Here is a 16,463-nt window from a genome sequence, read left to right as displayed (position 1 = left end):
TATAATGCATCCAACACTCTTATTTGAAAATTATCAGGTGGTCTTAAAACAAAAAAACCAAAGATATATGTATTAGTTCGACCACATAGGAAATAAGTTGGTAGCAATTCGCGTTGTAGCAGACACTCTGGTCATTTCTCGTCTCTCGTATTCATTTGTTTTGCGGTCGTCGATTTGAGTAGCCGAAGAGTAGTTTCTGTTTGCCGTTCGTGTTTCGCTGCCTGTATTTCTTCAATCACTGTAACTGGTAAGTTCTAACCGTTTTAGTTGCGTTATTAACTTTTTGTCTGTGACGCGATAAACTGTTTCAGTGGTCTGCTTGTAATACATTGTAGATTCGTTCGCCGCAAAAATATGGTGTTCATGAAACAGTATGCTTGCCCCCTTGGTTCCACGTGGTAATAGCTGTCGATGTGATGTAAGCTTAAAGGGTGCTGTGCATTCTGATAGTAGGCCTTGGTAAACATTGTTAGTTCATGTGCAATTTTTTTTGAATCGAAGTTATTGTATTGACCATTGTAGCAAGTAAGAATATTTTCTCGCCATCGGTAACATTGTGAGTGAGGAAAGTTACTGTTGAACATATTTTGCAGCCAAATTGTTTCGTGTCCAGGAATGAGGTTGATGGTGTGAATACGGCGGTTTTTCGTTAAGATTAATAAGCGTAAAAGAGTGAAGTTAGCTGCAATGTGCTTGCTTAAGGCATTGCACTAATATATAGGTTTTAATGTTTTGATTTCTTAAACATGGACAGTAGTTGCTAATTTTAGGTAATGGACCCCCTGCATTTCTCGTAGTTTTAGTTGTACGTACATTATGTGCATAAAAATAGTTGGTGTCTTGTCCAGTATTTACTGTGAGTTTCCTGATTTTGTCACTTACGTTTTTTTGAATAAAATGTTTTAAATAGGCTATGCCGCAGAGTAGTCTGTTAGCACACACAAGACCGGTTTGATGCAACTCTCGATGATTCTCTCTCCTGTGCAAACCGTTCCGTCTAACTAATGCAACCTATCTGTTTCTGAATCTGCTTACTGTATTCATGCCTCGGTCTCTGTACGATTTGTATCCTCTGCGCTTCCCTCCGATACTAAATTTGTGATCCCTTGATGCCGCAGAACGTGTCCTACCAACTGCTCTGTTGTAGTTCTGTTCAGTAGTTGATCAGTTATGTTATCTACCCCTCTAATCTCCAGCGTTCTTCTATAGCGCCACATTTTGAAAGCTTCTATTCTCTTCTTGCTTAAACTGTTAATCGTCTTTCACTTCTATACATGGCTACAATCCATACAAAGACTTCCAGAGAAGACTTACTGGCGGTTAACCTGTATTCGATGTTAATAAATTTCTCTTCAGAAATGCTTTACTTGCGATAGTCTACATTTTATATCCTCTGCTTCGACCATCAGTTATTTTGCTCCCAAAATAGCCAAACTCCTTTACTGCTTTGTGTCTCATTTCCTAATCTATTTCCCTCAGCATCACCCGGTTTAATTCACTAATTCCATTATCCTCGTTTTGCTTTCCTTTCCTTTTTGTTTATCTTATATTCTCTTTCCAAGACACTGTGCTTCCAGTTCGACTGCTCGTCCAAGTCCTTCGGTAATGGAATTAGTCATCAGCTGACCTCAGTTTCTATTCCTTCTCCTTAGGTTTTAGTTAATACTCGAAATTTTTTTTTTGTATCCTTTACTCAATGCTCAGTATATACAGATATATTGGGAACATGCTACACCCCTCCCATCCCCCTTCACTCCCATCCCCTGTCTCACTCACTTTCATGACCTTAACTGTTATTACTGCTCTATGGTTACTGTACATGTTGAGTAGCATTGTTTCAGCTTAGGTTTTTCAGTGCTGTCAGATTCTTCATGCAGTACATAATCTCTCTTTTCATCTTCACCTACGACTTCTACCATTTCCATAATATTACCCTCAAGTACATCTCCCTTGTATAGACCTTCTGTATACTCCTCCCGCCTTTCTGCTTTTGTCTGTGCTTAGAACTGGGTTCCCACCTGAGCTCTGGATATTCATACTTGATTCTCTTTTCCGCAAAGATCTTTCTTCCATTAGGCAGTATCTATCATGCCTGTAGCCATCCCTTCTTAGCTGTTTTGCACTTCCTGCTGATCTCATTTTGAGGTGTTTGTATTCAATTTTGCCTGATTCATTTACTGCATTTTTGAATTTTCTCTTTTCATCAAATAAATTCATTATCTCTTCTGTAACCCAAGGATTTCTACTAGCCCTAGTAGTTGTACCTTCACTATTTCGTCTCTGTTACCCATTCTTCTACTGTATTTCTTTCCCCATCCTTGTCAATTGTTCCCTAATGCCCTCTGAAACACTATACGAGTTAATGGAAGACACGTGACATAAGGGTGTTACGGTGTGTGACTTAATTATGGCTCGGTGCTGGAGTTTGTTGTGTGTGTAGATGCCGTATTGTTGATTCATGGTGTGTGTCTGTGTTGTTGTTTTCATTAGGTGTTATTGGTTTGTTTGTACTGTGGTAAGGCGTTGATTATATGTGTGTATATGTGGGGGGGTGGACTTGCCGATCCAGTTTAGTGTGGGAATTTGCTAGTGGCAAGTAAATGGTTTGTTTATTCTTCTAGAGTTGGTGTTTTCTGTATTTATGGTGTATTAATGTTTTAATTTATGTAGCGATGTTTGTTTCTTTGAGGTTTTGTATTTTTCTCGTAGTTCTAGGCGCTGATTTTTTATATCAACAGTTACGGTTGACCTATGAGTCATTTGAAATGACTGATTCCCATTTTTGTAATTGTAGGTGTTGGTGTTTCGGTATCGTCATTTGTGGTTGACGTATATTGGTCAAGGGAAGTGTCCGGATTCCAATTTTCATTGTTTTAGTTGTAGGAATTGATGTTTTGGTATCTTCACCTGACTAGATCAAAGGAAGTGTCTGATTCCTGCCCATTCTTATTGTAGTGGAGTGTAGTAATTTTTTTCTTTTTGTTTATCATTTTGTCTTTTGGGATCATGGTGTTCTTTTTACTGTTATAGTTAGATTTCCCTCACCCTAAAACCCCATTTCCTGTGGTTGTCCCCTTAGTTTGATTGTACATTTGGGTAAATGTAATTCTTATTTATATGTATTTTCGTGTTTGTTGCCGTGTGTATGTAGTGGCATCATAGGCGCCACATTTCTACTCTTCGAATAGATATTTCTGCCAGGTTCATGACGTAATGGGTCAAAGCAGATGGGTGGAATTGCTCTTCTAAAATATCCCCTCTAAAACCTCTTGTTCTTTCAGTTAATCCAGGCCTCATTGACCTTAAATTTCTGACTTTTTGGAGTTTCTTAAATTTTTCTGTACAAATAATAGTGGTCAGTCCACATCTGCCCCTGGAAATGTCATCAAATTTAGAACTTGGTTCCTAGATCTGCCTTGCCATTATGTAATCTATGTGAAACCTTCCAGTGTCTGCAGGCCATCTACTAGTGTGAATATTTCATTGAGTGTGTGTGTGTGGCGGGGGGGGGGGGGGGGGGGGCAGCAGTGGCAATATCACACTATAGCCCGCTGCGAGTTCTGCTGGTTATTTGCAGATTGTATTCTGGAGCCTACACGTGAAGCAGTGTATCGTATTTACTCACAACCAATAATGCTTTTATTATCGAGCTGTAGGTAATAAATTGGTTATCTTTTGTGGCATAGCATCATTGTAAATTGAAATAAATGAATGTTTTTAAAGATAGAGTGGGACATTGTGTAACATTTTTGTCGCTTGTATTAAATCATCTGTTCAGTCCAATTCTTTCAGTACACATTTTCATTCTTAGTGCGTATGAGACTTTTCGGAAGATTGTTTTTCATTGAGCAGTTTTTATTTTTTTGGTTTTGTTTGTAGGTTTGGATTTCATGTATTCCTATCCATATGGAAGACTTAGGGTAGGGTGCATCAACTGAAATATGGAATATGAATTTCACAGTACAAGTTTTTTCGCCAATGCTAGTATCTTATTCTTTAGTTGGCCTAAATAAACTGAAATATGGTATAAAATTTTTTTGTTTTAGGTTTTTTCACTGTCACTAGTACCACTATGATGATTTTCATCCGATACTATTGGTATCAATGGTGGAAAAAAATTCATACCACTTATTTCAGCTTAGCTGTTTAGGTCAGTTGAAGTGTGGGATACAGATTTTATGTATATTGCTTTTTTTTGCCTTCGCGGTTTTTAACTGAGGTACAGTTTGCCAATGTTACTTACATAGGTTTATGTATTTACTAGCATTAGCAACCTGGCATACAGATTTTACATCTGTTTATATTTTCACTTCTGCTGGTACTAGTATCAGCTGAAGAATAGGTTGCTAGCAGTAGCAGAGGTGAAAAGAGCAACAACTGTAAAATTTGTATCCCGTACTCCAGTTGACCTACGTAGGATACTAGTGCTAGCAAAGGTAGAAAGTTGCAAAGCGACTAATTTGATACCGTACTGCAGTTACCCTATGAAGATCAGCTCAAGTTCGGGATACAGCTCGTATGTCAACAGAGGTTAACGTTACTTGTTTTATTTTTCTTTTTTTGCTCTAGTCTCATTCTTCTGTTGAGTTATGGACTCGTGCACATACACAGAGCTGGATTAGAGTATGAGCAGTGCCTTCCTCCTGCTTCTGGCTCCTTGGAGTGTGGCTGTTTGCTGTATGAACACTAGCAGCAGGTAGCCAGTTGCTTGCGTGTGTGCGGAGTGCTGTAGTGGGGGAGGTCCTTCCCCACGTGACCTGTGTATATGTTTTGTGTCTTCATAATGTTGCTGGTCTCTTCGTTTACAGGTCCCACGTCAAACGAAATCAAAACAGATTTCTGTGGCTGGGAGCAATAAAGTGAATTAATATACATTCTCATAACCATGAAAGACCAAAATAAGTTAGTAGTGTCAATTTTCCGATTTTATATTATCCACAATATTAGCAATCAACCATTAATGTCTTAAAGAAGCTATTTGTCTGTTTTATAAGTAAATTTGCCTCTACTTTTTCTTTTTTGAGGCGTTTAGTTTATTCAAAATGAAGTCTTTCGTTCCACACTATTGGCTACTTTAAACCTTGTTCAATTTCAAGTGGAAATTTTTATTTTCTGGGATGAGTGACATTATACCATACTAAAGAATCAAACATGAGAATACACTACTGGACCTCCAAGAAAATATGTATCGTGAAAACCACTTGAAAAGCTGAATATTAGGGACTTCAGAGTGCATCTGGACATACATACGTGTATTTAGAGTGGAATAAAGCATTTTAATATGGTTTATGAAATTCCAATGTTGCTGGAGTAGTCTCTGAAGTCTTGTTCCTTTTATGGCACTGTAAGATCTCGTAATGCTATATACATATGAACATGGTAAACATTGACTTGAAGCTGACTAAGGAGGCAAATATGGTCAGTAGTTGTTAACTAAATATTGTTTCAAATATGACAGCTGTAGCATAATTGTATAAATCTGCCTTCTGTGATGTGGTATTTGATCACGAGGCACTTGCGTAGTACTTCCTCTAGTCCTGAAGTTTTCTTAATTTGTGTTTGTCTTAAATTTTTAGAATGCCATTCTATGCTAAATTGTAGACTGGCAGCATATTGTGTGTTATTGTTTTAACTCCCCGCATGGCTTCATATTTATTACTACAGTAGAATATAAACTGCAAGTTGTACAGTTCCTTAGCCTCACAGACCACCATGTTATTTTTTTATGCAATTTGAAATAGTCATGAAATTTGTCCATTATTGTGGTGTAAGCCACACAAACTTTTTCTTCAAGAATTTTGTATTCAGTACTATTAGCTTTCTTCAGTGCTGTGTAGATGTAAACCTGTTCAAAGTGCTACATAACAATATTTCAGAGTACGAATTAAAAATGTCAGTTACCCTACAGGCAACATACAGACAATACGTATATGTACTGATGGATATGTGGGTGTGGGCCTGTGCTGAGGCGTGAGTGTTTACCTCCCTTTTTTCCCCCTAAGGCAAGTCTTTCCGTTCCTGGAATTGGAATGACTACTTTACCCTCTCCCTTAAAACCCAAAAACCCACATCCTTCAGTCTTTCCCTCTCCTTCACTCTGTCCTGATGACGCAACCTTGGGTTGCAAAAGTTTGTGTGTGTGTGTGTGTGTGTGTGTGTGTGTGTGTGTGTGTGTGTGTGTGTGTGTGTGTGTGTGTGTGTGTGTGTTTGTGGGTGTGTGTGTGTGTGTGTGTGTGTGTGTGTGTTTGTGGGTGTGTGTGTGTGTGTGTTTGTTTCTTTTTCTGTGTGTGTGTTTTTATTAATATACCAACACTTTTATTTAGTAATTTACAGCATCTTTGGAGATTATACATAATTACATTGTAACTTAACAAACGGAAGTGTTGATATGTTGATAGACGTTCAAGTTTTCGCAACCCAAGTTTGCTTCATCAGGAAAGAGGGTAAGGGCTCATTTCAAGGTTTCGGCGTGGAGGGTAATGGGAAGGGAGAATATATTGAAGGGAAAGTTCTCATCTCCGGAGTTCTGATGGGTTGGTGTCTGTGGGAAGTATACAGATAATCTGGATGGTGTAACACTGTGCCAAGATGTTCTGGCCGTGCACTGTGGCATGTTTAGCCATAGGGTGATCCTCATTACTAACAAATACTGTCTGCCTGTGTCCGTTCATGCAAATCGACAATTTGTTGCTGGTCATTCCCACATAGAAGGCTTCACAGTGTAGGCATATCAGTTGGTAATGACCTTCCAGGTTAAATGACAGGAGTAGGTGGTGGTGGGAGGGTGCACGGGACAGGTTTTACACTGGGGACAGTTACAGGGGTAGGAGCCAGAGGGTAGGGAGGATAGTTCGGGGATTTCATAGGGATGAACCCAGAGGTTAACAAGGTTACATGGACGGCAGAAAGACACTCTTAGTGGAGTGGGGAGGATTTCATGAAGGATGTATCTATTAACTTACCCAGAACAAGTGATGCACTCACTGGTCGGGTGTGGTTCTCTTGAACATATTAGTTGTTGCTTTTGTAATATTGGGATATGTAATGATACCTGACAGTTAGTTACCTGTAACTTTAAAAATTTCATTCTATTCTGGGTTGTGTTATTAAAGATTTGCAGACATGGATGTTAAATTTTATTGCCAATTAGCTCGTGTATCAGGCGAGATAGAGAATTCCCCTCTCCAGCACCAGTTAGTGGTGGTGTTTTGTAGACATCCCAAATCCCTCATAGTTTTTCTGATGTGCTGTGTATGTTTGACAGGAATCAAATTATTCTACAGGGACTTGTCTAACATGTTATAAAACTGACGTGTATTAATTGTGCAGTATATTTGTAACATAAGTGGAATTCGTGTGTGTGTGTGTGTGTGTGTGTGTGTGTGTGTGTGTGTGTGTGTGTGTGTGTGTGTGTTCCGTATATCTTACCAAAATGGAAATCATTCGGAGGTGACAACAATAGTGAGAGCATACACCGAGGCAACAAGTCATGGGATACCTCGTAATATTGTTTTGCACCTTTGCTAAGCACAGTGCAGCAACTGAATGTGGTGTGGACTAAACAATTTGTTGGAAGTCCCCTGTAGAAATATTGAGCTGTGCTGCCTCTATTGCTCTCAATAATTGTGAAAATATTCCTTGTGCATCATTTTGTGCTCAAACTGACCTCCCTATAAGATCCCTTAAATGCTACATGGGATTCACATTGGGCAGTCTAGGTGGCCACATAATTAACGCGATTTATCTGCAACGTTCTTCCAACAATTGGTAACAGTTGTGTCCCTGTGACATGGCACATTCATTCATAAAAATCATTGTTCAGGACCATTGTCCTTGAGTGGCTGCAAATGGTCTTAAGGTAGCCGAAAATAACCTTTCCCAGTAAGTGATCAGTTCCATGTAATGCAAACATCGCCCCCACCATTATTGAGCCAACACCAGGTTGCACAGTGCCTTATTGACAACTGTGGCTTCGTAGGCTCGGTGCTACACCAGAACTCCGCCGTCTCAAATTGGGACTCGTGTGACCTTGATGTCGTTTTTCCCATCATCGATGGTCCAAACGATACGATCACGAGGCTAGGACGGGCACTGGAAGTGATGTACTGTTAGCAGAGGCACTCGCATGGGTAGTCTCTTTCCATAGTCTTTCACCTCACTTTCCTAACAGATACATTCATTGTATTTCCCACATTGGCTTCTGTGGTTATTTCACACATTGTTGCTGGCCTGTTACCACTAGCAACCCTTTGCCAATGCTGCAGCAGTGTTGCCTGTGGCGAGATGTAACAGTTGGAATTTGGTATTCTCGGCGGACTCTAGACATTGTTGGTCTCGGAATAATGAACTGTGTAATGCTTTCCGATATTGAATCTACCTGCAACTACCATTCTGCGTGGAAAGTTAAATTCGTCATGTGGCCATAATCACTTCAGAAACCTTTTTCACCTGACTCCAAATGACAGCTCTGCCTCCTTTATTCCTTGTGTACCTGATACTACCACCATCAGTATATGTGCACATTGCTATACCATGACTGTTATCTCAGTGTACAGTAATAAGACAAGCTAATCATAGTGCTATTAATGCACTAAATATGGCACCTTCTTTTCACTTCATGCTTAACGCTATTCCCAGTACACCAACTAAATTCGAATGAATGAATTTTAACAGAGCTTCTTGACATGTTTGTCCCCCTGCAGGTCCGGGGTTTAGAATAGCCCTGCAGTATTCCTGCCTGTCGTAATGGTCGACCAAAAGCAATCTCGCATGTTTTGTTCAGTTATGATAATAAAAAAAATCACCCCCTTTCCAGTCATGGTGACAAGTTGGGGATGTTTCAGTCACAATCATGCCCTGGACCTTAATATGAACCAGGTTATGTTCCACAGGGACCTTCTTTTGCAGTCTGATGAGCTGCACGCTAATTTAGAGTGGTGAGATGTTAATTTCATCTGCCACGTTTGTCGAGGTCCGAGGGATAATCAGGTTGCCACCGCTGCCTTCATCTTGGTATTGAGGGTGAAACATTGCCTGAGCAGGTCGAGGTGGTCTACCACTGTGACGGCAAGCTCTATATACCTCCCCTGATGTGGTGCTTTAAGGGCAGGAACTTCAGCCGTATGTCTTCCTGCTGTACTTCCAGTGTCACATGTCAAGATTTCGAACACCCATCACATCCCAATACTCCTTGTGCCCTGCCTCCCATCTGTGTCAACAGCAGAGAGCATCATTCACCTTGCTCACCAGGCTGCAGGCTTTTACAGAAAGAGCGGAAAATCATGTAATAAAAGACGCTGGACTGACTGACCGACACTGAGGCTGAGGAAATACGAGTGACTCCATCTTGTGTGATTGTCTTATGCCACCGCTATGACAACAGTGGTAGCCCCATCAATTTCAGCAAATTCGAGTCGTCACCCAGAGCTGTAACACTACATCTGCCCTCTTGACCTGAGGGCACTTTGCTCTGTTGCCCCTGCGCCACCTACTTCAGGAACTACATCCCCCACCCATTGGGGATGTCCATCCCCACTTCTAAGCTGAAGAAGCATCAAACTTCTTTGGCTCATCTTGCTGAGTCGTCCCCTCCTGGGTTCCTCTCTTCCCAGATTTCCACCAGTGTGAAGGGTGATGCCCGCCATTGGTGTAAGTGCTCACAAGCAGCTGGCTGTAGGGCTTCACGATCCTCCTCAGTCCCAGAGACTGAATCAGTGAAGCCCTCCGAGCCAGTGAAACCCAAGGAGCAGTGAGAAATGTCCAAGAAGAAGACCTCTAGGATGAAGGAACTCATGGTGGGCCTACCCCACCTCAATGTATAAGCTCTGCCGAGATACTGGCATCTACTGAGGACCTAGATCTCGCAGGACCCTCACACCGTGGAAGTCGATCGTACGGGTAATCAGTTGGTGGCAGCAGGTGATCCAGCAGTGTAACCTACCTCCTCGATCTCTTCACGCCTTTTTACTTCGTGGACAATGTCACCCTGCAGTTGAACTGCAGCAATTTTTTCCACCACCTTGCGGAGCTCCAGCAATTTCTCAGCCTTCACCCTTTCTTCCGCATTGCTCTCTAGGAAACTGGGTTTCCGGTGATGCGAACCCCCGCCCTCCATGGCTATTTGGGTTATGATAAGAATCCAGCAGCTTATGAGAGGGTATCCGGTGGTGTGTGTGTGTCTTCTGGCTGCGCTGATAGCCCAATTGCTGCCACCTTTTCTGTTATTGGGGAGACTTTAATGCCAATAACCCTTTGTGGGTTGGATTGGTGGCAACAGGCAGAGGTACTGTCACTGAGAAAGCATTGGCACAGCTTGACCTTTCTCTATTAAATGATGCCTCCACACATTTCAGTGCCCCATTAGCCTCACCAACGTTACGTGCAAGTTGCTCGAACCCACAGTGAGCCGCAGGTTTAGTTGGCTACTTGAGTCTTGGGGCCTTTTGGCTCTGTCCCAAGGCATATTCAGTAAGGACCGCTCTGCCACCGATAACCTGGTCTGCATAGGGTCTGCCATCTGCACGGCATTTGCACGCCTCAGCATCTGGTTGGTCTTTTACATGCAGAAGGCATATAACGTGGCAACATCACATCCTCACCACACTTTGTGGGTGGGGTCTTAGGTCTTAGGAGCCCACTCCCAATTTTTTATTCAAAATTTCTGTCACTTTGTTCCTTCTGTGTGCAAGCTGGTTTCTTCCAGAGTCCAGGATAATCGGGTCCCAGAAAGCTCTGTCTTGAGTGTCTGCCTCATTTTAGTTGGTATCAATGGGCTAGCTGCAGATGTGTGAACGTCTGTATCGGCTTCTTCGTACGCTGATGATTTTTGCCTGTACTACAGCTCAACTGGCATTCCAGTTAATGAACAGTGGCTAGAGGGTTCTATCCAGAAGGTGGAGTCCTGGGCTGTCACACACGGCTTCGTTCTCGGCCACTGGGACCTGCGTCACGCGTTTTTGCTGGCATCGCACTGTTCGCCCCAAACCAAGGCTTTATCTTGACGGCGAACCTCTTGCCGTGGTGGAGATGCATTGGTTTTTGGGCTTGTTTTTTGATGGTCCCTTATTTGTCAGCTTAAGCAAAAGTTGTGGCGCCATCTTAGCACTTTTCGTCTCTTTGAATCACACCAGCTGGGGTGCCGATCGGCCTACCACTCTACGACTGTATCAGGTGTCGACTTAGTCCCATCTCGATTATGGGAGCCTGGTTTATGGTTGGCACTGCCTTCCACATTGCTGTTGCTTGACCCCATACTTCACTGCGGTATCACTTGCAACTGGAGCTTTCTGAAAAAGTCCTATAAACAGCCTATCTGTGGAGGCTGGTGTCCCTCCATTGCGGATCCGGCACCAATGACCACTGGCCTTTCATGCTGCACATGTTTGTAGCTCTGTCGCTATGGTTCAGCATTGACAGTGGTAAATATTTTGTTGGACTCTACACTTTTAACTGCGCACAGGCAGACATTTGCACTGCCTGATGTGCTCCCTGCACTTCTAACGAATGATGCTCTCATGGCAGGCTTAGTTTTGAGTTTTATTTGTGCAGGGGTTTTTTATTGCTCAGAGGGTTTCTCTCTTTTGTATTGACTCTTGCCTTTGGCCTATGGTTTTAGATAGGGTTTTTTAGTGTGTCTCTTAGTGGTTGGCTTTTCCTTTTTTGTTTCCATGGTCAGCCAACAACACACTCTTTTTGGTCTTTGTCTGTTTTCTTGTTCTGTCATCCCTTGTCATCTCTGTTGTTTTTGTTTCATAGTTGTGCAAAAAGGGACCAATGCCCTTTGTAGTCTGGTCCCTTCAACCGTCACAAACCAGTCATGTTGACAGGTTTGTGTTGAGTGCAGTTCATTGTAGATATCACGTCATATGTATTACTGTGACAAAGATTTTGTTAACTCCCAACTTTCGGGGGCGGCATCATTTCTGATTAAATCCTTGACATACGGACTCTAGGTTAATGTAACATTTAGTTTGCATGTCACCATTGTGAATAGGTGTCACAATACATAGTGCATGCAGTCAGCTGCACTTATCTTAAAATTCTCTGTTTACCTAATGTAATTTTTAGATTACATGTCAGTATTACATGCCTTGTGTCAAACGTAAAACTAATGCATCTGCATTTGCCATTTTATTATTGGTACCAATGCTTCCTGCTGTGTTGAAGTAATTGTTAGTTCGCTGGTCCGTGATGGAATTTTTAATTATGTTGGCAGAGCTTTTATCTCGGTCAGATTGTTGCATCACTGCTTTTGTTTCTTGTTTAAGAATGATCTGAACTGCTTGTGTCTAAAGCCTGGAGTATTATAGTATTGAGTATAATGTAAACATTTTGCTTTTTTAAAGTAAGGCTGGAGGATTTTTTTATTTGTGGTGGCAATGGACTTTACTCAATACTACAGCTTGTTCTCTAACTGGGATATCACTGAGACCTGTGCGACCTGCTTTCTGCCTTTAATTGTATTTGTTTATAGGTGCTGAAGGTAAAGTGGTGACATTGAAGTGTTTGTTCTAAACAAACTTGCCATTATCGAGTTATTAAATTACTGTATCAGAAACTTGGCAGCTTTTAATGTGTCGTTTTTACATCCCAATTTCAGGTGCTAAATATGGCCGATAACAGAGGCAGTTTGGTTGACGCGATGTCTGAGCTCCTGACGTCGTGCACAGGTGCCGATGTTACGCTGTGTGTCCGAGGTGGTGAAATAAAGGCGCACAGGTTAATACTCTCCGCCAGGAGCCCGGTCTTCGCAGCTATGTTACTGCGGCACGACACGGAGGAAGCTGCCAGTGGCCGTGTCCAGATACCGGACGTAGAGGCTGCCACTATGCAGCAGCTCGTCCGCTACATGTACACGGACGAGGTCCCGGAGGGGAAAGAATCTGCGGCAGAGCTACTGGCAGCTGCTGACAAATACGACCTCCCTCTGCTGAAGGAGGCTTGCGAGGACCGGTTGCTGCAGGATTTGTCTGCAGAGAATGTGGCGGAGTGTGCGGTGCTGGCCTTACAGCACTGTTGCTCGTGTCTGCTCGATGCCGCCATTGAGGTGATCTCCGAGGACCCTCTGGAGGCCCGCAAAACGGAGGGCTGGCGGGAGGGAGTTGCCTGCTGCCCACAACTGATGACTGAAATCTCGGATTTGGTTGAAGCAGAAATCAGGTTAGCTAATATTCTAATAGAACCTTCATTCTTTTACTGTATTCTTGAACGCAGTGTTGCAGTTTACAATCAATTGCGGTGAAAATTTAGTGCAGATTTGGGACATAAATGTATACTTGCCTAGTTAATTAGACCCAAAAAACTTAGAATTGTACTTCCTTATACAGAGTAATATTCTCAATCTGACTGCTGTGGATGCTAAGTATATTTTGCATGTGCTCTGTTCTCCATTTCTGTTTCAACTGAATGTTGTGATTTAAAATGTTAAATTTGTCATAGAAAACATTTTGTACAAATTTAGTAAGCTCTGCTAGAATTAAAGTTTGGGTGACATTAGCTCAGGTGAGCAGTTGTCTAAAGGTTTATAGGGCTGGATTTTTCATATAAAAAAGTTCCATATAAGATAGGCTTCAGAATAACATGTTCCCATCTACCACAATTGCTGCTGTACACAAACCACTTAATTGGTTATGTGTTGCCGGGAGAAGTGCGTGCTGTGAGTGAATACACCAAATATTTCTTCCTGCTTATCTTTTGCTTACTTCTTGCTGTGCTTCTTACTTAAATCTCTCAAAAGCTGCTCTAATACTGTGCATTGCCAAACAAATCTCACGAAACAGCGGGAAATTTGCACGATCCTGTCGAATGCCTTTGGATGTCGCTAGTCATCGGGCAGCAGTAATTGCAAAATTAGAGGTGGCGGCAGCCGACAATCTTGATATTCATTTCTTTGTTCTGGGCTTTTATTTAACAAATGTCTTCTTTTGTTATGATGCACATTTGTTTCGAAGGGAAAAAAATGTTATACCAATAATCGTGGTGGTATATTTGGAGACATCTATAGTTTACCTAATAGACCACAATGCAATAAATATTTGTCTGTAAATCATGTAGTCAGGTGTAATGCAAGTGGGATATGCTCAAGTGTATTGAGAGAAAAATCACAACTATTTATTTAATCTTGATACTACCTTCCCACAGGTGTAATTTTTTATCTAAGGTTAATCATGTCACAGCAACGAGTGTTCTAAGAAAGGATAGCGTGAAGGGCTGGATCGATAAGCAGTACGAGGACATGCTGCCGTAGTTGGTAGTGTAAATGTAACAAGCCAGATGGCTGGCTTTCTTGTGTGGTAGCCAACAGGCTAGTGAAATTTAGTGCCAGTTTCTCAAAAAAAGGCTGAGCAGCACTTTGTACCAGAGCAGTAGTTGTCAGATCTGTTTATCTGTCTGGTTTCTGCTTCCTGTGTCAGGTCTAGTTTGGTACACCATCCTCTGACGTTTCCCAGAGTTCTAAAAAATGGCAAGTAATTCTGTGTAACTTCAAAATCTCCTTCCCCATCCTGGAGCAAACTTACAAACCTTCGTACACATTTCTCACTGATCGTGTGGGCTTATAGCATTCAATTGGTGTAGTTAATAATTTTGCAACTATCTACTGCGACGGTAAATTTCTGTGGAAAGTAATCTCTCTCTGTTTTCCAGTGCCGCAAAGGAGGAAGCCTTGAAGAAGTGGCTGCACGAAGCTGCCGAACATGGAAATGTGGCAGAACTTGCAGACGTTCTGGCACAGGGGGTGGACATAAACTGCCGGTGCGAGAACGGCTACACGGCACTTCACAAGGCGGCGAAGGGCGGCGACGTCTTGGCCGTAAACTGGCTGTTGGAGGCGGGTGCTGATGTCGGTGCAGAAAACAACTGGCAGCAGATGCCCCTCCACGTAGCAGCGGGATACGGCAGACAGGGTGTCGCCATGACCTTGCTGTTCTATGGGGCAGACAAAGACGCCTGGGACGGCAGTGGGCAGACGGCTCTGCAGGTTGCCGCTGCGTGTGGTGAAGCGGCCGTGGTCAACCTGTTGTTGCGGCTGGGAGCCGACCGATCTGCTGCCGGATACGGTAGGACGCCTCTGGAACTTGCCCAGGCGTACAACAGGAGGCCAGTAATAGATATTCTGAGTGGGATTCGTCCGGTGTAAGGTGGACCTTTGGTACTATTTTCTGAGTAATAAAATAAACGTCTGGTTTACTGTGAAATGTGTCATTGAATTATTCAAATATTTACCTTCTCTTCCTTCCCACTTGTCTCTTCCCATAGTGGTATTCCTTCCGCAGGTGAGACTTCCTAAACTCCTACCGTCAACTGCCTTGAGATTCCCAAACAGTAGTGTTTTACACTTAGTTTACTGGCAGTGGATCAAATGTTTGACTGGCACAGGAGAGCAGAGTTCTATTGAAACTGCTCGAGAGTAGCGATTGTTAACATTTAATCTTGACTATGTTCCAAATGCACATCAGTTTCAATGAGCTTCTGGTGTGGTAATCTTGTAAACCAGTTTCAAGAATCTTACACCACATGCCCTTCCCAGAAGCATCCAGTTCTTCTGTTAACACAGCCTGAAATTTGTGTGTGCAATTTCATGTCGGCACAGACATCCCTATTCTTCGGTGGTCTAAGGAAAGCACATTTAACAATCTGTGTAAGGTTCAGAACGAGTTGCGTGTGATATTGTCAAATGACTTCACATTCATTCTGAGCACCTGTTCATATTTGTGACTATTAATCCGATGGTTAGTGGTGAGAATATATGCACCCGTACTTCTGCCAACACTTCATGAGCTATGGAGTTGCTGCAAACTTCAGCACATAGGATTGGGCACTAATGTACCAAAATTACATCAGGTTACTGACAATGTCACAGGCTGTGTAGTTTGTTAATCTAATTTTGTAACAGTAAATGTAAATACAGCTGACTAAGCATTCTGTCATGGGGCATTGACTGTTGCTGGAAGGTTAATCAACAGATTGTGCATAATACATTCTTCAATTGATTATATTTATCAAGAGATGAGTTATGGCCAACCGCAAACAATTCAGTTACTGGAAATGACAAATGTCATGAAATTTACTCACAGACTGTAGAGAAGCTGTAAAATGTGAATCAGTTTGCCAATTTGCTTAACATATTAAATACATTTACACAACAGAATGAAGAGTGGAAGGTAACACTGAAGATAACATGTCAAATTGAAGAGCTGTTATAATATGATTATAAAGATAGTAAATCATAATGCAGATCTCAGTGTTTCGTGAGGCTCTGACACGAGCAGGACCTGGTACTCCTGGAAATATTTCCCATCGGACAACTAAATCAGTAATTATGAATGTTTAAATTTTTTGGTAAACTGCAGTCACTGCAACACCACATTATGCACCTGGAGACATCGTTAATTCCACTGTATCTGACTTTTTGATCAATTGGAATGAGGACCATATGAATTGAATGCAATTTTAACCCTTACATG

At 42.1% G+C, this 16,463-nt stretch overlaps 1 protein-coding gene across 3 annotated transcripts in view; it reads left to right on the top strand.

The window, feature by feature from the left end:
- LOC126294963 (uncharacterized) overlaps positions 1–15,166 on the top strand; it is a 64,182-nt gene extending 49,016 nt beyond the window's left edge. Inside the window, exons 1-3 of one of the 3 annotated variants that reach the window (XM_049987191.1) lie at positions 127–247; positions 12,599–13,158; positions 14,644–15,166. In XM_049987191.1, the coding sequence (XP_049843148.1) occupies positions 12,608–13,158; positions 14,644–15,136 (1,044 nt within the window). In that variant the 5' untranslated portion in view covers positions 127–247; positions 12,599–12,607 and the 3' untranslated portion in view covers positions 15,137–15,166. Of the gene's footprint in view, positions 1–126; positions 248–5,358; positions 5,419–12,598; positions 13,159–14,643 lie in introns of those variants that run through there. The other 2 variants (XM_049987189.1, XM_049987190.1) reach the window with 2 other exon arrangements.
- Positions 15,167–16,463: the final 1,297 nt, after the last annotated feature.

The sequence above is a fragment of the Schistocerca gregaria genome, chromosome 11 (assembly GCF_023897955.1).
Source record: "Schistocerca gregaria isolate iqSchGreg1 chromosome 11, iqSchGreg1.2, whole genome shotgun sequence".
NCBI lineage: Eukaryota > Metazoa > Arthropoda > Insecta > Orthoptera > Acrididae > Schistocerca > Schistocerca gregaria.
This window is presented reverse-complemented; position numbering and strand designations above follow the sequence as displayed.